The sequence below is a fragment of the Monodelphis domestica genome, chromosome 5 (assembly GCF_027887165.1).
Source record: "Monodelphis domestica isolate mMonDom1 chromosome 5, mMonDom1.pri, whole genome shotgun sequence".
In the NCBI taxonomy this organism is placed as follows: Eukaryota; Metazoa; Chordata; class Mammalia; order Didelphimorphia; family Didelphidae; genus Monodelphis; species Monodelphis domestica.
The window spans coordinates 25961331-25982365 of NC_077231.1; the positions used below are offsets into that span (position 1 = coordinate 25961331).

At 42.1% G+C, this 21035-nt stretch overlaps 1 protein-coding gene across 3 annotated transcripts in view; it reads left to right on the forward strand.

The window, feature by feature from the left end:
* Positions 1 to 4563, forward strand: part of MYO1A (myosin IA) — a 30166-nt gene extending 25603 nt beyond the window's left edge. For all 3 annotated transcript variants that reach the window (XM_056797816.1, XM_056797818.1, XM_056797817.1), the window contains 7 exons: positions 922 to 996; positions 2463 to 2594; positions 2764 to 2870; positions 3057 to 3180; positions 3443 to 3595; positions 3729 to 3856; positions 4208 to 4563. In XM_056797816.1, coding sequence (XP_056653794.1) covers positions 922 to 996; positions 2463 to 2594; positions 2764 to 2870; positions 3057 to 3180; positions 3443 to 3595; positions 3729 to 3856; positions 4208 to 4334 — 846 coding nt within the window. In that variant the 3' untranslated portion in view covers positions 4335 to 4563. The remainder of the gene's footprint in view (positions 1 to 921; positions 997 to 2462; positions 2595 to 2763; positions 2871 to 3056; positions 3181 to 3442; positions 3596 to 3728; positions 3857 to 4207) is intronic.
* The last annotated feature ends 16472 nt before the right edge of the window (positions 4564 to 21035 follow it).

The following is a 21035-nucleotide window of genomic DNA, read 5'->3' on the forward strand; positions in this document are numbered from 1 at the left end:
GGAAGGGGAGAGGGTGGAGGAAGGAAGTTTGCCACTGAAAATACAATTAAAAAAAAAAGAAGCACACACTATGTATCGGGGAACAACCACTGCAAAGGAATGGAGAATGGAGGAGGAAAGAACAGAGAGAAGACCAGTTGGCAGGATCACTGGGTAGAGGAGGGGAATAACATCCAATGAGTTTTTTTTAAGTTGTACAGGTTTTGTTTAAACCCTTACTTCTCTCTTAGAGTCGATATTATATATTGGTTCCAAGACAGAAGGTGGTAAGGACTAGGCAATGGGGATTAAATGACTTCCCCAGGGTCACCCAGCTAGGAAATGCCTGAGGGCAAATTTGAACACAGGACCTTGTGTCTCTTGGCCTGGTTCTCTACCCATTGAGCCTCCTAACTGCTCCCTGTACAGGGTTTTAAAAGCTAAACAGAGTAATTATATTTTATTCGAGGCAATAGGAAGCCAATGGAGTTGGTTGAATAGGAGAGTCACACAGTCAGATATGTGCTTAAGGAAAATTCCCTTGGCAGTTATGTGTGTTGAATGGTCTGAGGAGGCAAGGAGGCCAGGAAGGAGGCTCTCCCCACTAATCTAGGCATCAGCTGATGAGGGCCTGAACTAACAAAGAGAAATGAGTCCACCTCATTTGTGGTGGGAGAGGGAGAAATGGAGGATAATATCAAGTTTTCACTCCAGAGACACTGGCAGAGTGCAGGGACTTTTGACAAAAGTAGGGACATTTGGAAGAGGGCAGATCAAAATATCCACCAAGCAGCTGTGATATGGGACCAAAACCAAAAGAAGGTGAGGGCAGGGATTGCCCATTGCACATAGCCAAGTCCCTGGCGTAGAGCACCTTGTTGTGGCATGAAATTGAATTGAGAAACTCTTCACTTTCTTCTTTCCCTCCATCCCTCCTGCCAGACCCGAAAGGAATATCGAAAATATTTCCGGTCAGGGGCAGCCTTGCAGTTGTCAAACTTCATCTATCGGAGAATGGTGAGTGGGTCAGAAGGGGGAACATAAGGCTGGGAGAAGAGAGAAAGCAGGGCTGAGAGAGTGGCGGAAAGCCGTCCCTGGAGTTTTCTTACAACAGATGTTGAGGGACAAGGGATGGAGTAGATGGGTGGGAAGGGAATGGGGGGCTCTGGATGGGATTAGGGAAAAGAACAGAGAACTGAACCTTTCCCAGAACCTTCTTGCCCCAAGAGGAGGAGGACAGGGATGAGGAGAGTCAAGGACAACATTTTGGTTAGTGTGGAAGGTTCCGGGTAAATTCATGTCACAGAGGGAGACAGATAGTGCTTCCTATCATCAGGCTTAAATAGCTTTTCAAGATTGAATCTGGATGCTAGTGATCAAAGCACAACAGATGAAGGTCTAGCTAAACCTCAGAGAAGAACTAGCTGGCGAACCACACAGGCCAGAGAGGAACAAGGCAAAGGAATAACTGAAAAGGGCCAGGGGGACCTCTTCCAAAGAACTATGGACCCTCCAGGTATAAGAGAATTCGACAGTAAGGAGTCTTCATCTTGCTGGAACCCAGAAGGGCAGAGAGTCCACTGCAGAGTGGGATACAGTGTGATCTAGACCCAAAGGGGGAAAACTGGGGTTCTACAGCATCTGGGAGACAGGACTAGCACCCCAGGACTAGCCCAAGTCCTAAACTGTATCTACCATGCATAAAATCGAGGCAGTTTGGTTTTCTCCCTCTATGATCCAGGAACCCTGTCTCCATAAACTCTTCCTTTTTGCAATTTGGTATGTTCCAATTTATTTTCTCATACTTAATAAATACTTATTGACTGACTGACTGATTCTACTTTCTTAGCAGTAGTAGGGGATGTAGGGAAAGGACTGGATCTGTGAATTCACTGATGTAGGGAATTTCTGGATGAGGAAACTCTTCCACCCATGCAGATTGGCACCTTTTCTTCACTTTCCCGGCTTAGGAAGCTGCCTGGATCACTGAGACATGAAATGTCTTCCCAGGGTTGTTCAGCCTGTAGGTGTCAGGGACTTGAACCCTGACCTTCTTGGCTTTAAGGCCTCTATTCACTATGGCATGCTGTTAAAAAACAACAACAACAACCTTCAGCAGCCTGGGAGTGCCAGGGATCAAGGAATTTTCCCATAAATTGATCTGGAAAAGTGATTGGAGGAGAGGAGGAGGCAGGGTTGGTCCTACACTTGTAGTAGCTACAAATTCCTACCTTCAGAGCTAGAAAAGGGAAGTGAGGAATTTGGGATTCTCTCAACCCCAGCTCAAAGAGCATCTTGTTTCCTCTACTGTCCTGTCTCTGTTGTCCACATTCTCAAGTCGAAGATCTCTGGGAAAGACCCGCCATCTTTGTCATCCCTAGACTTGCCTGACCTCAAAGGGGCTTTAGTACTGCTTCAAATTTGACTTCTGGGTTCCAATTATTCCGAATTTCTCACTCCCCTCTCCTGCCATCCATCCTCAGGCCGAGAGATTCCTGTTGGGCCTGAAGAATAATCTGCCAACTAAGATCACTGACAACCGGTGGCCACCTCCTCCTTACAAATCCTTTACCCTGGCTAATCAGGAACTGAAGATCATTTACCACCAATGGAAGGTGAGAAAGCTGTTGGAGGGGTTGGGGGGGATTCTTTCCTTCCAATCTCTTGTGTATATAAGGGTTCTCCTTTCCCTTCTTCCCTGGCCTCCTGGGCCAAGTATCTCCAAAATCTCTGGTTCTGACCATCTCCATCAATACGTCTGGGTCTCTGTTTCTCTCTGTCCAGTGCAAAAAGTATCGAGATCAGCTTTCCCCACAGAAGAAAGAGGTCCTGAAGGAGAAACTCTGCGCCAGTGAATTGTTTAAAGGCAAAAAAGCTTCATATCCTGAAAGGTAAGGACACTGGAGAGTTTGGGGTGCATCAGCCACAGCCAGGAGATGTTCCAGGTGGACACAGCCCTATCTGACCCCAAAAGGGATGGGTGAACCTTTGAGGAGAGGAAGAACTGGGGAGATGGAGGCAAGAACTGGGGGAAGCCAAGAGCCACCTGCCCTCTCATGCCTTTTCTGTGTCCCTAGTGTCCCTGTGCCATTCCGAGGGGATTATGTGATGCTTCATGGGAAACCCAAGCTGCAGAAAGCTGGTGATGGACCTGTGCTGATGGCTGAGACTGTGAATAAAGTCAATCGAGCTGATGGCAAGGTTTGAACCCTCAACCTCTTTCCCTTGGAATTGTCCCACCCCTACCACATAGCAGCTCTGTGTGGATTCTGACTCCGAGTAAGGTCAGGTAGATGCCAGGTTCTCCTCCTGGAGGAAGAATAGAATAAATCCAGGAGGGCTCTTGGCTAGCCACTGATCAGCGAGTTGCCATTCTGTCACCTTCTCCCAATAATCTTTGCAGGCCTAGGTTGCTAGGAGAAAGGCTTTATCCTTTTCCCTTTTACTCCTTCCCTCACCGCAGATGGTCCCAAGGATTCTCCTCCTGACCAAGAGTCACGTAATCCTTGCTGATGCCAAGGGCTCCAAAGTCAAGAGCGTCATTGGGCTGGAGAGCGTGGATGAGGTGTCTGTCAGCAGCCTTCAGAACGGACTCTTTGGCTTACACCTCAGTGAGGTACCCCCGGGGCCAGGAAAAGGACCAGGAGAGGAGGAGGAGGAGGAGGAGAGGCAAGAGGGGCAGGGGCTGCCATTGTTTTTGGGACTCCTTCATCCAGCGTCTCTCTTTTCCTCCCATCCCACTCCCCAAGATCTCTTCAGTGGGCTCCAAGGGAGACTTCCTGCTGGTCAGTGAGCATGCCATTGAGTTGCTGACTAAACTATACCAGGCTACACTGGATAAAATGAAGAGGCCACTGCCAATTACTGTGACTGAAGAGTAAGGATCCTCAGGAGGGGCTGGGGAGGTCACAAGGAGGAAGCCATGGGTCACCATGACCTGGGAGTCATTAAGGGAGAAAGAATGCTGGGCACAACTCTCCCCTGAGGGTAAACAGTGCTCTGGGAGCTCTCCCTCTCCCTCTATCCTGACAAGCCATTGATTCATTCAAGCAGCAATCATTAAGTATCTACTATATGCTAAGCACGACTCTCCTAGTTGCTTTAGACTGCCTTCTGAGACATCTGGCCACAGGGATTCAGAGGGAGGGGCTGGCCCAGGGAGGAAAGGACCCAGGGGGGAGCTGGTGGGGGTGCCAGCCTTTATTCCCACCCTCCATCTCGCCCCAAGGTTCACTGTCAAGTTCAAAGAGGGCAACCTGACTGTGAAGGTCACTGAGAGCCAGATGGGCAAGGGCAACAACAAGCTAAGCTGCAAGAAGAAGGGACACAACCAGTTGGAGGTGTTTGCCCCATGAGGGGATTCCTGTCTCCTGGAATGGCTCCTTGAAGCAACGGCATGGCCAGGAATTGGAGAAGGGAAGGTAGAGAAGACTCCTCTGGCTTCTCCTCCAGGTCCACTTGCTGGCCCTCTTTGGTTCCCAATAAAACATGGCAGAAAGGGAAGATCTGGTTATTTTGAGTGGGGGCGTCTCCAGGACCAGCCAGTTCTCCCTTGCTTCCCTTTCTAGTCCCTGGACCACCTGTCTCCCCCACCCCAAAATATCCCAAACAACTCAGCCGGCTCCCTGAAGTCAGTAAGACAGATAGATGATGAGGTCAGGTTAGAAGGAAAATAGCTTCTTGGCCCTTTGCTTGCTAAGCTTGAAGAGGGAGAATGAAAGGAAGGAGGCGAGAGTTGGATTGCAGGTATCCCATGGACTGACATGTTAAATATGTTCCTAGAAGACTGGGAATCCTGGTCCCAGAGAAATACTGGATCTCACGGAGATTCTACGGGGGGGGGGGGGGGGGGGCACCAGAGGAGAGAGGGCAGAGATGGGTAAACGTGGGAAGAAAATGCCCACCTCCCCCCCTCTAGCAGCCAGGTGCCTCTTCATCCCTCCTGAAGCCCTCTCCCTGGCATTGGGCTGGACCACACCTGCCTCCCTGGCCTTTCACTCCCCCTTATCGCTGACCTCACCCTCCCACACACCCCCTGAATGCCACACTGATGCCAGGCAATTATATTGCCAATCGATGTCCCACAGCTGGGGCCTGCAGCTGGTGGTACTCAGAGGGAGGGGGGGCCGACACTCACTCTCCAACAAGGCCACCCATTCTTTGGGCTTTTCTCTTCCTGATAATGCCTTCTCATTGTCTCACTTTCTTTTTCAGCTTCTCTGCCTCGGTCTGTCTCCCTCTTTCTGAATCTCTCATCATCTGTCTTTATAGTAACATCTAATGCTTAATATGGCACCTTTTCTTCATAGCCTTTTCCTAGGCATTATCTCCCTTGCTCTGTTCCTTCTCATTTCAGTTCCACTCTGTCTCCGCCAACCAAATATTTATTCAGGTGCACACTCTCTGCTGTTTATGTCTCCATTTTGGCTATTGTTCATGTTTTTCAGGATATCTTTCCCTCCCCTGGTTTCCCCTCCAGAACTACATCTTTCCACCCCCTCTCCATCCCTTCTCTCACGCCTTTCTTTTTAAGTCTACCTCAATGCCAGCCATCCCTTGAGAGTGGGGTCCCTGCTTTTCCCAGATCCATCAGCAGTCAGCTCAGAGCCCCAGTTAATCAAGTTGGAAAAGAAAGGATTCACTTTTCATTTAACCTTCAAATGGATCCGACTCTCCCTGCGCAGTGCCCCTCTGAGGGGCTCGTCTGGCTGAGCCAGGACTGAGAAGGTTAGCTTTTCCCCTACCCTTTAGAGAGGCCATGGGATTTTCACTTCATCTCCTGGCTTGACCCAAGAGCTGTTTGTTCCCAAAGGCAGAGGACAGCCTCACCCCATGCCCCTGACACAGACCACAAAGGCTCTAAAGAGTAAAAAGAGGATACATGACTATGCGGTAGGCTGCCCCCACCCCATTCCTCCTATAATCAGCATCATCTGTCTCTTCCTGTGCCCAGGGCCCAAATTGTCATCATTTTCTGGTGAAGTGTCTGTTCATTTTCTGAAGCAATTTCAGGAAAGGACACAACGGCTGCTCCCTCCTCCACTCCTTTTTCCCTCTCACCCTTGTTGCAGGCACAGAGTGGGGAGAGAGGAGCAGAGCTTGGAGGAGCCGTGGGTCCTTGACCCTCAGTCCCACCATCTCCATACTCCAGCCCATAGTGGACCCCAAATCCAAGGATTAATGAATTTGAGGGAGTGGAAAGCAGATGGCCCTTTATTTCCTGTTCTGTCTTGCCCCTCCAGGCCCTCTCTCTTTGTCCCTATTTTTTTTCCATGGATGGATTTGAGCCTCTTCTGTCAGTGGAGAGAGATGAATCACTGACTCATTCCTGCAATCCTCACTTTGTTTTTCAGTCATTTTCAGGCATGTCTGAGGATTAAATGGAAAGTTATTTGTAAAGCATTTAAGCATAGTGCCCGGCACATAGTGTTGTTGTTATTGAGTTATATCTGACTCTTTGTGACCCCATTTGGGGTTTTCTTGGCAAAGAAAAAAAATGGTCTGCCATTCCTTCTCCAGCTCCTTTTACAGGTGAGGAAACTGAGGCAAACAGGGTGAAGTGACTTGCCCAGGGTCACACAGCTAGTAAATCTTTGAAGTCAGGTTTGAACTAAAAAAAAATGTCTTCCTGAATCCAGGTCCAAAATTCTAACCATTGTGCCACCTAGCTGCCCCTGAAGTCATCATCTGCCCTCCCTTTACTTGCTACTTCTCAGGTAGCCACAGAGCAGGGGCCACACCATGGAGCCACACCATGGACCCACACAGGATCTGTGGATAGATTTCAGAGAATCCAGGAGCTTGGGTGTGGGTTGGGGGCATGGAGAGGGGGAGAATTGCATCTTCATTTCAACAGATTTTTCTTGGCAATCCTATGCATTTTATTTTATGCATAATAATAATAGCTAGCATTTATAGGGAGCTTGAAGTCTATGAAATGCTTTATCAACATTATCTCAGCCAAAGGATTCTATGAGACAAAAAGCGTTAAGGACCTCTGCCTCAGAGACCAACTCCAGACTTTCTCCCCATCCTCTAGCCAATATTTCACAGAATCCCAAAGCTGTAATAGAAACTGGTTCAATTCTTACTTAAACTGAATTCTTCTCTACAACATCTGGCCTCTGCTCATGTTGGTCTCTAGCAATGGGGAATACAATGTCCTCTCCTAAGACAAACCACTCCATTTTTGAACAGTGAATAGTTGGGGAATTTCCCCCTGTAAATCCATTGAGATCCACCTCACTGCAGAGAGGGCAGAAAATCTGTAGGAGCCTCTAGTCTAAAGAAATCCTCCCACTTTCATCCTCCCATAAATTAGCCTCATTGTTGTTTTTTAGTCCTACTCTTCACGACCCTTTTTGGGGTCTTCTTGGCAAAGATATTGGAGTGGTTTGCCAATTGCTTCTCCAGCTCATTTTACAGACGAGGAAACTGAGGCCAATGGTGTTAAGTAACTTGCCCAAGGAAGTGTATGAGGCCATACTTGATCAGGAAGATGAATCTTTCTGACTCCAGGCTCTCTACCACTATTCTACCTATCCAAAATAGCTTCATTACTCCAGATTTGAGATCTCTTCTCAGCCCTGGAATATGGCCCTTCCTCACTTCCTTGCCTCAGAATTCCCAACTGCCTTCAAAGCTTAGCTCAAGTGCCATCACTTTCCTGAGGTTCTTTCTGATCCTTGCTATCTCCCTACCCACATTGGCTAGTACAATCTCCCCCCTCCCCAACCTCTCCAAAAAATGTTTGTATTTGCTTATATGTATTCATGTTATTTCCCTCAATAGAATAGCAGCTCTTTGAGGGCAGGGACTCCTTCTTTTTAGGTTTTTCATGCCCATCACTTAGCACAGTGCCTGGCATATTTTAGGTGGGTTCTTTTTTATTATTTTTAATTAAGTTCTTCTATACTCTCTTAGTAAGAATTCTAAGATAGACAGATAAAAACTAGGCAAATGGAGTTAAGTGACTTGCCCAGGGTCATACAATGTGACTGAGGCCAGTTCTGAACCCAGGTCCTCCTGACTCCAGGCCTGGCACTCCTACCTAGTTGCCCCCTCAGTAGGTTCTTAATAAATGTTTATTGATATCTTGGTCAACCATAAACTCCTTCCTCTTGCACCCTATTTGTACTTTCTCTCTCAAAACTGAGGACCCCCTTTAAAGCAGAATGTAGTTCAATTTTCACCCTCTCTAGGGTCTATACCCCTCAGAACCTCTTCCCTTTATAAGAATCCCTTTGGGGCTACTAGTTCTCAATTTCTAATCCAAAGACATATTTTCTCTCCTCGGTCATTCAAGAACTAATCAAAGAAACCATTTTCAAATTCTCAGGTTATTTCAGCCTCTCCTTGAGAAATGTATTAGCTATTGTTATAAATTCATATTTATATAACACTTCAAGGCCTATAAAGTTCTTTCCTAGTAATAATCTTGAAATATATGACTTAAAATGAAGTCTTAAAAGAATTGCAAACTATTAACCACCAAAAAAAGTTCCAAATCACTAATTACAAGAGAACAACAAATAAAAACCTGAGGTTTGCAATTATGATTTAAAAAATGGGAATAGCCAATGGTTGTAGAATTGTCACTAGTGCATTGTTAGTGGAGCTGAGAATCAGTAAAAACCAATTAGATAAGGAGTGATGAATTACTTGATTTCTATAAAAACTGGGAGGACCTCCATGAACTGATATGGAGTGAAATTAACAGAACCAGGAGAACATTGTACACAGAAAGTAAAACATTGTGAGACATCAAATGTAATTGACTTTGCTAATAAAAGCAAACTTATGGGAATGAATGTTAATCACAGCTAGAGAAAGAACTGTGGGAGTAGAAATGCAGAAGAAAACATGATTTATCACTTGTTTGTATGGGTATGTGTTTGGGTTTTAAAAGATTACTCTATTCATCCTGGGGCAGAGTCAAGATGGTGGTGTAAAAGTTCAGACCTCTGAAAACCCTTCCTCACTGATTAAAAACAAAATGCTTCTAGGGGACTGAAAACCAAATCTAACAACAGGACAGAGCTAAGGAACCCTCCTGTTGGACTCAACTAAAAAGGTATGCCCCCCCAAAGCCTGAATTCTAGAACACTCAGGTTTAGGGGGAAGGAAGAAGGAAGGTCCCAGGACCCCTCCCCCACCTACAGTACTGAGCCTGCAGCAGTGATTGGAATCTCTGGACCAGCAAGGGTGCTGGTCCAGAGGGAGTACCTTGTAGGCACAGCTGTGCCTGGCTCAGGGCTTTGAACACAGGCTGTGGAGAAGCAGCTGGAGGAAAAACTCAGAAAAGGCAGCCCAATCACAGATACTCCATATTGCCCCACCTTCCGGGGGTTTTGGCCTCAGTGCACATCCAGCTATTCAAGATCAGCTCCACTCTGGATTAATCTTATCAATAGAACAGAAAAGAAGCCTTCTGAGGACAGGGAAGCTGAAGCTCCAACACTCTTCCCCCACTGACTCCACTGAGAACCTGCTGACCAAACTCCAAGGGTGAAGGCTGCAATTACTACAGAACACCTGAATAACAAGGTGGGAAGTCCAGCTCCTTTTCAGCTTCTGCTGACAGCTGGGGAATATCTGGCATCAGGGCTCACCCTGACCAATCAGCAGAGCAGAGAATAAGCCCCTTCAGGAAAGAATAGCCCAAACCCACAGATCCAGCACATAATGAGAGGAGCAAGACTATAGGCAACTACAGAGGGAAAAGAAGGGGCAAATATGAGCAAACAACAGAAAAAGAAAAGAGATTACAATCAGCAGCTTCTATCTAGGCAATGAACAAAGCAAATGAAACAGAGGAAGATCAAGGAATAACAAGCAAAACGACAGAAACTCCAGCGAATTGGACACAGGCTTTGGAAGAACTCAAAATACAATTCAAAACACGATTAAGAGAGGCTGAAGACAACTGGGGAAAGAACTTAAAAAGCAAGATAAATCATCTGGAAACAGAGGCACTTGAACTAAAATGAGAAAATATTGTCTTGACAGCCAAAATTAATCAGCTTGAAAATGAGGCAAAGGAGATGAAAGATGAGGCAAAGAAAATGAAAAGTGACCTCCAAACAAAATCAGACCAAAAAGCCAGAGATGAAATGCAGTCTTTAAAAACTAGAATACAACAATTAGAAGCAAACAATTTCACAAGGCAACAGGAAACTATAAAACAAAATCAAAAGAATGAAAAAATGGAGGAAAATATGAAACACTTCATCCACAAAACAGAAGATTTAGAAAACAAGTCCAGGAGAGACAACTTAAGAATAATTGGTCTACTGAAAGACCATGACAAAAGAGAACCCCTGGATAACATTTTATAAGAAATAATCCAAGAAAACTGCCCCCACATTCCAGAGCAAGAGGGAAAAGTGGAGATTGAAAGAATCCACAGATCACCTCCTGTACTTAATCCCCAACTGACAATACCCAGAAATGTTATAGCCAAATTTGAGAACTACTAGAGCAAGGGAAAATATTACAATCAGCTAAGAAGAGGTCATTCAGATACCATGGAACTACAGTTAGGATAACACAAGATCTGGCTGCATCTACACTGAAGGACCAAAAGGCATGGAATATGATATTCCAGAAAGCAAGGGAACTAGGTCTACAACCAAGAATCAATTACCCAGAAAAACTGACTATATTCTTACAGGGGGAAATATGGTCATTTGATAAAATAGAATACTTCCAAGCATTCACAAAGAAAAGACCAGACCTGAACAGAAAATTTGGTGCCCAAACACAGAACTCAAGAGAATCATCAAAAGGTAATTAAAAAAGGGAGAAAAAAAAAACAAAAAAACCCAACCTTTTTTAAAGGGACCCAATAAGTTAAAATAATATGTATCCTGTAGTAAGCAAAGGAAGATTGCAAAAGGATTTTGTAAAATGAACTTCATTTGATTGACAGGGACATGTGACAGAATCAAATGGGAGCCTGGGTCAAGATTCTAAGGTCCCAACTGAAAAAAAAAAACAACAAACCAACAACAAACCAGTCTCCTGGAGGAAGCTTTTGGAGATAGCTGGAATTTCTATCTTTTCTACAATGTGTCTGGCCCTTTGTAAGATACCAGCTTTTGTGGAGAAAAAACTGTTTTTACTGGCTGCTGGCAGTTGGACAGAAGACCAAAAAAGAACCATTTCTCTGCTGGACCTACTTTGGACATTTCCTCTGGGACCTTGGCTCATTTATTGGACTCAGTTTGTGAGGTTCTTTTTGGGGAAACTTAACTTATTTAGCTTAGATAAGTTTAGCCATTAGGATAGTATTTAAGGAATTTAACTTTGGGAATTAGATTAATAAGTATTTCTTCTCCCTTGATATCCTCCTTCCTCTCCCTATCCCAACAATAAACCTAAAAATATTTATATGTTTTCTCCTGTCTCCTTCCCCATATACAACCCAAAATAACAGTTGGCAAGCCAGGTGGGTTAATATTGTTAATTGTATGTTTAAAGTGTAAGTTAGGTATAGTAAAGTCATCTAGGAAAGTTCTGTTAATCAACATTATATAGCCTCTCTGAACTGCCAGGAGCTGAACAGGGAGGTGCCTGGGGTCAGCAGTGATGTTAGCCTACCACCTGACCCATCTTGAAACACAAATGTATTTACTACTATGGAATTGCAGAAGAATTCTTCAAGCAAGAGATGAGAAGAGAAGGAAAGATCTGAAGTAGTAATAAGTATATATTGCATACAACAGTAACATAACAGTAACACTGATATTTCACTAGCAAAACAACATAACATAGCAAAAGTAACAATATAACAAAACATAAACATGGTTAGGTTACATTGACTCACTACTTAAATGAGTGAAACAATGTATAGTTAGGGTACTATGTTATAATTAGCTATAGATAAGTTAGTTATGAACAAAATGTAGTTAGAGACTTAGATTTAGTTTAACTATATAAATCTAGTTAGAAGAATTTTGAAGATAGGGATTAGGTAGTTAGGATTAAGTAGATAAGATAAAAAAATTAGATACTGAATTGCACTACATCATTACACAAGAGAAACAGCATATGACATCACATATCAAATAAAAATGTAAATACATATGTAAATATATGTAAATATGTGTATAAGGATTATAAATTAATTGTATTATAGTATACGTATATATGTAACATGTGTAAACACAAAGTACACATAAGTGTGTATTGTGAATCTTAAAATTTCTCAGACTCTACCTTGGAACATTTGGTTAAGGCTATTCCCCATTTTAAACAATGAAGGTACTTGGTCAGGAATGTATTGGGAACTCTAACATTACTCCACCCATACTTAGTCATACTTTAGGGGAAGATAAAGTTGTGAACTCCTGATGGAACAATAAGAAAAAGTCCCCAACCCATACTTATAATAAAGCTAGAACCTTAAGCTAGGTCTATTTTTAGATCTAATACAAAAGGGTGCTAAGTACTTATAAAGGTTAAATTAATCACTAAAAGGTCAAGCAACTTACAAAAGGCAAGCTTAACAAAAGAGGTGTGAAATTTTAGTCTATCCAGAGAAGGTGTTTATTAAAGAAGGCTGTGAACTAAGAATGGGCAGTCCTAGGAAAAGCGTCTACTGTGATTGGTAAACGTGAAAATTTAGGGGAGGTGACCCAAGAGAAAATGTTCTTTAAAAGGAAGGAGCTCAAGGTAGAATTGGGTAGTTCAGCTTTGGAAGCTGAATTGGAGGTCAGGAGTCAGAGCTGGCTCTCTGAACTCAGTTCAGGAGTTCAGGAGGATTTCAGTGAAGAATTGGAGTTTTGCTTGGGGCAAAATCTTGTGGTGAGTGAATAAAAGACTGACTAGTCTTAAGGCTTAGGCCTAGACCATTTGACCTAGGCATTTTCCTACTATTTCCTCTTACTCTGTCTCTCTCCCTTCCCTTAATTCCTTCATTCGTATTAATTAAAATCTCCATAAAACCCAGCTGACTTGGGTATTTCATATTTGGGAATTTTTCCCATGGTGACCACTTATTTTTGATAAAAATCAAGACACTAAAATTATCTTTACAGTTTTGGCAATTCACAGTCTTGAAAACCATATGTTTCACGGTCACAGTTTATGTGCATATGTGTAGCATGAATGTATATTTTGTATATATGTATGATATGCATATATATGTAAATTATGTACATAGCTCACTTATATCTATGGTTACATGTATTTTCATAAGGGAGTTTAATGTTTGGTTTGATTTTAGTATAAAACTTATGCAATGTGTTTATTATAATTTTCAAAAATTTTTTCTCTGATATTAATGTACTGCAATAGTAGTACACCGTTCTGTATTAGCTGATGAGAGTATTTTGACAAAGTACTGGTCAATCTAATTTACAAAAGGAAATAAGAAAACCAAATTATCAGTATCAGTATCAAAGATGAAAATGGAGACCTCACCTCTAATGAAGAGGAAATTAAGGCAATCATAAAAATTATTATGCCCAATTATATGGAAATAAATATGCCAATCTAGGTGATATGGATGAATATTTACAAAAATATAAATTACCTAGATTAAATAGAAGAAGAAATAGAATACCTAAATAACCCAATACCAGAAAAAGAAATTGAGCAAGCCATCAAAGAACTCCCTAAGAAAAAATCCCCAGGTCCAGATGGATTCACAAATGAATTCTAACAAACATTCAAAGAACAACTAATCCCAATACTATACAAACAATTTGACATAATAAACAAAGAAGTTCTACCAAATTCCTTTTATGACACAAATATGGTACTGATACCAAAGCCAGGCAGGTCAAAAACAGAGAAAGAAAAAAACTCCAGCAAGTGATCATGAGGGTTATTCATTATGACCAGGTAGGATTCATACCAGGAATGCAAGGATGGTTCAATATTAGGAAAACCATCCACATAATTGACCATATTAACAAGCAAACTATCAAAAATCACATGATTCTCTCAATAGATACAGAAAAAGCCTTTGACAAAATACAACACCCATTCCTATTGAAAATGCTAGAAAGTATAGGAATAGAAGGGCCTTTTCTAAAAATAACAAACAGTATATATCTAAAACCATCAGCAAACATCATCTGCAATGGGGATAAACTAGAAGCCTTCCCAATAAGAGGAGTAAAATAAGGATGCTCATTATCACCTTTATTATTTAACTTTGTACTAGAAACACTAGCAGTAGCAATTAGAGAAGAAAAAGAAATTGAAGGTATTAAAATAGGCAAGGAGGAGACCAAGCTGTCACTCTTTGTGGATGGTATGATGATTTACTTAAAGAATCCTAGAGAATCAACAAAAAAGATAGTGGAAATAATCAACAATTTTAGGAAAGTTGCAGGATACAAAATAAACCTGCATAAGACATCAACATTTCTATATATCTCCAACCCAGTTCAGTAGCAAGAATTAGAAAGAGAAATTCCATTTAAAGTCACCCAAGACAATATAAAATACCTAGGAATCTATGTGCCAAGACAAACACAGGAACTATATGAACACAACTACAAAACACTCTCCACACAATTAAAACTAGATCTAAACAATTGGAAAAACATTGACTGCTCATTGGTAGGATGAGCTAACATAATAAAAATGACCATCCTACCCAAATTAATTTACTTATTTAGTGCCATATCTATTGAACTACCAAAAACTTTTTTACTGAATTAGAAAAAACCATAATAAAGTTCATTTGGAAGAACAAAAGATGAAGGATATCCAGAGAAATTATGGGGAAAATGCAAAGGAAAGTGGCTTTGCAGTCTAAGATCTCAAATTATACTATAAAGCAGTGGTCATCAATACAATATGGTACTGGCTAAGAGACAGAATGGAGGATCAGTGGAACAGACTTGGGGTAAGTGACCTCAGCAAGACAGTCCAAAGATCCCAGCTTTGGGGACAAAAATCTGCTAGTTGATAAAAACTGCCGGGAAAATTGGAAGACAGTATGGGAGGGATTGGGTTTGGATCAACATCTCACACCCCACACCAAGATAAACTCAGAATGAGTGAATGACTTGAATATAAAGAAGGAAAGTATAAGCAAATTAGGTGAATACAGAATAATATACATGTCAGAACTTTGGGAAAAGAAAGACTTTAAAACCAAGCAAGAGCTAGAAAAAAACATCACAAAATGTAAAATCAATAATCTTGATTACATCAAATTAAAAAGGTTTTGTACAAAAAAAAATTAATGCAACCAAAATTAAAAGGGAAGTAACCAATCGGGAAACAATCTTTATAACAAAAACCTCTGACAAAAGTCTAATTACTCAAATTTATAAAGAGCTAGATCAATTGTACAAAAAAATCAATCCATTTCCCAATTGATAAATGGGCAAGGGACATGAATAGGCAATTTTCAGATAAATAAATCAAAACTATTAATAAGCACCTGAAAAAGTGTTCTAAATCTCTTATAATCAGAGAGATGCAAATCAAAACAACTCACACCTAGCAGATTGGCTGATGTAAAAATGGAGACTTGAATCCAGGACTTCAATCCCCAGAAGTCCTTGCTCCACTTCCCCAGAATGCTTTGTAATCTCACTGAATTCTCATCTAGGCTGAGAGCAAATTATGATTTAAAGGGTCTTCGCTGTAGGTGGGCTCTTTTTTTCTTTCCTACTCCCGCTTGGGAGCAGACGTGGTTCTCAACCTAGCACGCAAGATGTGAGTGGTGGTGAATAGGCTCTTTGGGCCTAGACATGTGCCTCTCTTACTTGTATTTTCTTTATATTTTAATCTTCAATAAACCTCTAAAAATATAATACTCCTTGCAGAGAGAAACTAATTTCTACCTGCCTTAGTTTCCCCCCAAAATTTTAACTCTTACACTAACATGACAGCAATGGAAAGCAATGAATGCTGGAGGGGATGTGGCAAAATCAGGACATTAATGTATTGCTGGTGGAGTTGTGAATTGATCCAACCATTCTGGAAGGCAATTTGGAACTATGCCCAAAGGGCGATAAAAGACAGTCTGCCCTTTGATCCAGTCATAACACTGCTGGGTTTGTACCTCAAACTAGTGGTAGTCTCTCGGTGACAGAGAATGACTATTGTCTTTGTGCATTATCATCTATTGATGTACCCTCATGTGGCTTTGAAGTCCAAAGACTGAGGAGCAAAGTTTGTGGCACATGGGGCATGGAAAAGATAAGGAAAAAGACCTGTACAAGAATATTCATAGCTGCACTCTTTGTGGTGGCAAAAAATTGGAAAATGAGGGGATGCCTTTCAATTGGGGAATGGCTGAACAAATTGTGGTATATGTTGGTGATGGAATACTATTGTGCTCAAAGAAATAATAAAGTGGAGGAATTCCATGGGAACTGGAATGACCTCCAGGAATTGATGCAGAGGGAGAGGAGCAGAACCAGGAAAACACTGTACACAGAGACTGACACACTGTGGTACAATCGAATGTAATGGACTTCTCCATTAGTGGCAGTGCAGTGATCCTGAACAACTTGGAGGGATCTATGAGAAAGAACACTATCCACATTCAGAGGAAAAACTGTGGGAGAAGAAACACAGATGAAAAACAACTGCTTGAATACATAGGTCAAGGGGATATGATTGGGGATGTAGACTCTGAATGATCATCCTCGTGCAAACATCAACAACATGGAAATAGGTTCTGATCAAGGACACATGTAAAACCCAGTGGAATTGTGTGGCTACGAGAAGGGGTTGGGGGAGGGTAGGGAAAGAATATGATTCTTATAACCAAGGAATAATGTTCTAAGTTGACTAATTAAATAAAAATTTCCAAAAATAAATAAAATAAAATAAAAAATAAAACAACAAAAAAGGATTATTACAAAAATGAATAATAAGGAAATAAGTTTTGAGTGATAATACATGTATAGCAGTGGAATTGCTTTTAAGCTTCCAGAGAGGGAAGGGAGAGGAAATGAATCATGTAGCCTTGGAAAAATATTCTTTAAAAATTAATTAATTTAAAAAATAAAAGTAAAGTTCGTATTAATCATATGGGTTGGCTGGGGAGGGTGTGAGAAAAGGAGTATTGGGGTAAATTTGGAGTATGTTTAAAAAAAAAAAGGCACCAACAAAAACTCATCTTAAAAAATCACCTAGCCTCAATCTCTCCTGTAAACTGTATGTTCTCAGCCCTTTTCTTCTTAAATTCCTGGAAGTGATTCTCCTGTATCCTGTGAGATTTGGGGCTCCAAGAAATAGAAGGGGCAGCAGCTGCAGCCATGCCAGGCTGCCGAGGTCCTTGACTGGCTCAGGGCCACATTTCTCCATTCCTGCTCCATGACTTCGCTTGGCTGGGAGGCTTCAGCCTTGCCTGGATGACATTTCCATCTGCTCCCCACGCACTCCTCTGCCCTGCCTGCTACCTCCCTCTCCGCCTTTCAGAACCAGGGCCACGGCTTCCGCTCCCAGCTTCATGACTTGGCTTGGAATGGACATTGCAATCCTCCAAAGGCAGCCTCCCCAGCTGCTCCCTCAAGGACAGAGCCATTATCTCCGCTGGAGGGGGAGCAGATGTGGGCGTGAGCATGTGTCACAGGGGCACATACTTATGCACAGGGGTACACCCTGTCCAGAGGGGGCCCCGCCCCAACCCCTGGCTCCTGGGGAGTAATTAAATCGCCCTTTCTGATCTCAACCAGCATTGCTGCTCAGAGCCTTCTTCCTCCCCTGACTTCCCAGACAGAAGGAGGGTGAGGAAGAAAAGAGGTTATAGGGTGGGACAGCAGACCCGCTAGGGACACTGGTACCGTGGTCCATCCGCGATGAGAGCTTGGTTATAATAGTGCCTGTGCTGGGTATTTTGAATCTCACCTGCTTGCGCTTCTTTCCAAGCAAAATGTCCACATAAGCGCCCGTGCCCTTTTGGCCAGGTACTGCCCCTTCGGCAGTACACCTTCCACACACAATCCCTGCGCCCCCCATCCCTAGCTCTTCTTTCTTCTTCTCCTCAGGCTTAGCTCAGTATCAGTTCTTTCAAGTCCTTGCTAATTCTGCAGATCAAGGGGCTACTAGTTTCCCCTGCCATCTCCTTGCTTACCCCCCTCTGGGGCCCCTACCCTCCGGACGCTAGGGAGCCTCATCAAAGGACATTATTCATGTCAGACCTTTCTCCAAAGCTCTCCGCCGGGGAGAAGAAGGGAAGAAAGAGAGAGCCGCTGGCAGGACCTAAGAGGCCTATACCAAGCCTGCCTCTACCCATCTTAAACTCCCTTGCCCTGAAAGTGCCATCAGGCTCGGAGCTAGTCACCAAACAGGGAGCACCGATTTAAAATCGTGGTTTTGTTTCTTATTTGGAATATTTAATTTTGAGTTACATTTTGAGATCTGTGTGGTCTCCCTCCCTCCTAAACCCACATTAGAGCCGGCCAACATTTGAAATAGATATATAAAGAGAGAGAGAGACACCACATACTTCCATAGGACAGTTATTTCTCTAGAGGTAGATAGCATTTTCCGTTTTAAGTCTTGTAGTTACTCTTCAAATAATATTACTGCTTTTTAATATACTGTTCTCTTGGTTCTGCTCACTTCACTCTGCATTATTTACTCTCTTTCCATGTTTTTCTAAAATCAACCTGCTCCAGCATTTTTTACAGCACAGAAGTATTCCATTAAAATCTGATAACACAACTCCGTTAGTCATTTCCCAATTGATGGACATTCCCTAAATTTTCAGTTCCTTGCTACAAAAAAAGAGAATTGCTAGAAATATTTTAGAATATTATTGATGGGTCAAAGAGTGTTTTATAACTCTTTAGGCATAATTCCAGATTGCTCCCCAAAATGATTGAATGAGTTCACAGGTCTATCAATAACATATTAATGTCCCAACTTGTCCACATCTCCAAAATTCATCATTTCTCATATGGTTTTAGTCAGTCTGATAGTTGTAAGATGGTACCTCAATGTTGTCTTAATGTGCATTTCTCTAATCAAAATGATTTTTTAAAAAATCCTTACCTTCCATCTTAGAACCAATACTTAGAACCAAATACTTAGAACCAAAGGCAGAAGGGCGGTAAGACAAAGGGATTTAAGCAACTTGCCCAGGGTCACACATCTAGGAAGTATCAGAGATCAAATTTGAACCTAGGACCTCCCATTTATAAGCCTGGCTCTTGAACTTAATTCGTTATTTACTTACTGCTCTCTAATCAACAATGATTTAGAGCATTTCTTCACATGTAGCTTCCAAAAACTACCTGTTCATATCCTTTACCTATTTATCAATCGTGGAATCGTGGAATGATTCATATTCTTATAAATTGAATCCATTTTCAATATATTTGATAAATTGAATCAATTTAATATATTTGCTAGCTTAAATAAATTTTCAATATATTTTATATTCTTATCCAAGAAACTGACTATAAAATCTCCCCCAATTTTATGCTTTCCTTGCCATCTTGGCTATGTTGGTCTTATTTGCATAAAACCTTTTTAATTTAATGTAATCAAAATGATCTATTTTTCATCACAAAATGCTGTTTGTCTCTTATTTGTTCATAAATTCTTCTTCTAGTTGTAAATCTGATAGGCAATGTGTTCCCTGTCCTCCTAACTTACTTATGATATTTCTCTTTCTATCTAGGTCATGGATCCATTTTTGACCTTATCTTGGTAAATGGTGTAAGATAGTGGTCAATACCTAGTTTCTGCCAGAATGCTTTCCAGCAATTTTTACCCCCTAGTGAGTTCTTATCCCCAAAGCTAAAATCTTTACCAAACAAAATGCTACTTATAATCATTTTCTATTATAAATTGTATAATCTACTCTATTCACTGAACCACCATTCTATTTCTTACCCAGTACCAGGGAGTTTGGGTTTCTTTTTAAATTATCAAGCATTTATTTTCCCCCCTCAGTCCCACCACTCTCTACTGAAGGGTGGGGGATTCCCTTTTACAAAACAGAACATTGATTTTTAAACATCACCTTAGTTTTGCCCTCTAAGGTTAATGGATAATCCATCAGTGTGCTATTTGGCATTTCATTTGCATGAACAACCTACACTGTCCTTCTCTCTCTGGGTGCCTACCTTCTTCCTCCCAGATCCTTCCCCTAATTACCCTAAAATCCTCACTCCCCTCTCTTCATGCTTTTCTCACCAGCCTTGTTCCTTTTCTTCAGGGTCTACCCAATCCAGCAATTAGCTGGGCTTTTAAAGAAACCTTATTAGACTTGTGTGTAATTAAGGGGTCTAGGGAACCAGCTGCTGCCCATACTCTGGTCCAGGGGTTCTTACTTAACCCTTTTGGTGTCATGGACTCTTTTGTCAGCCTTGTGGAGCCTACAGACCCATTCTCAAAAACTGGTGGTTTTTAAAAAAAATTCATAATGGAAGTAAATGCTAAGTTATAGTGAAAATAAAGATATAAGTTCATGGCATCCTCAGACCCCAAGTGAAGAACCTCTGCTTTTGGCAGATGCAGTTTCTCTGTATAAGCCTGAGCAGGGAGCAAAAGACAAAAGGATGGAGAGGGACTCTGATCTAAAAGATAGGCTCAGGATGAGATAGATCCAAGGATAAGAGGAGAGTGAGGCGGGCTCAGTCTTTCTATCTCGTTTTCTTCCATTTCCGGAGAGATGGGCAGGGTAGATGGTGTCCCCATTTGGGTAACTTTCAGGCATCTTTGCTGAACCTTTTTCTGTGTGTTTTTCTCCTTAATTCCTACTCTATTCTCTGTCTTCCTCTATCTGTGACTCTCTCCCTCCCCCACCCTTCCCCATTCTCCCTCCCGGAGCTTCCAGAGGGACAAATGAAGAAGCAGAAAAGGCTCCCCCTAACAGCAGGGCTAGAGAACATGGTGCTTAAAAGGTCATAGGAGAAGATAACCAAACTTCAGGGAAGCAGATTAAACGGGGGTGGGGGGGGGGGAACAAAACCTGAACCCAGGAAAAGAAGAGGAGCAATTAAGAGATCGATCTTGAGGCAGAGCGGGGTGGTGGGGTCAGACTGGGAGTCATGTTCTTTTATTCTCTGTCCTTAGTGAGACTTCAGCAGGAGGGAGAAGGGTTAGACTACAGGAAGGACTTT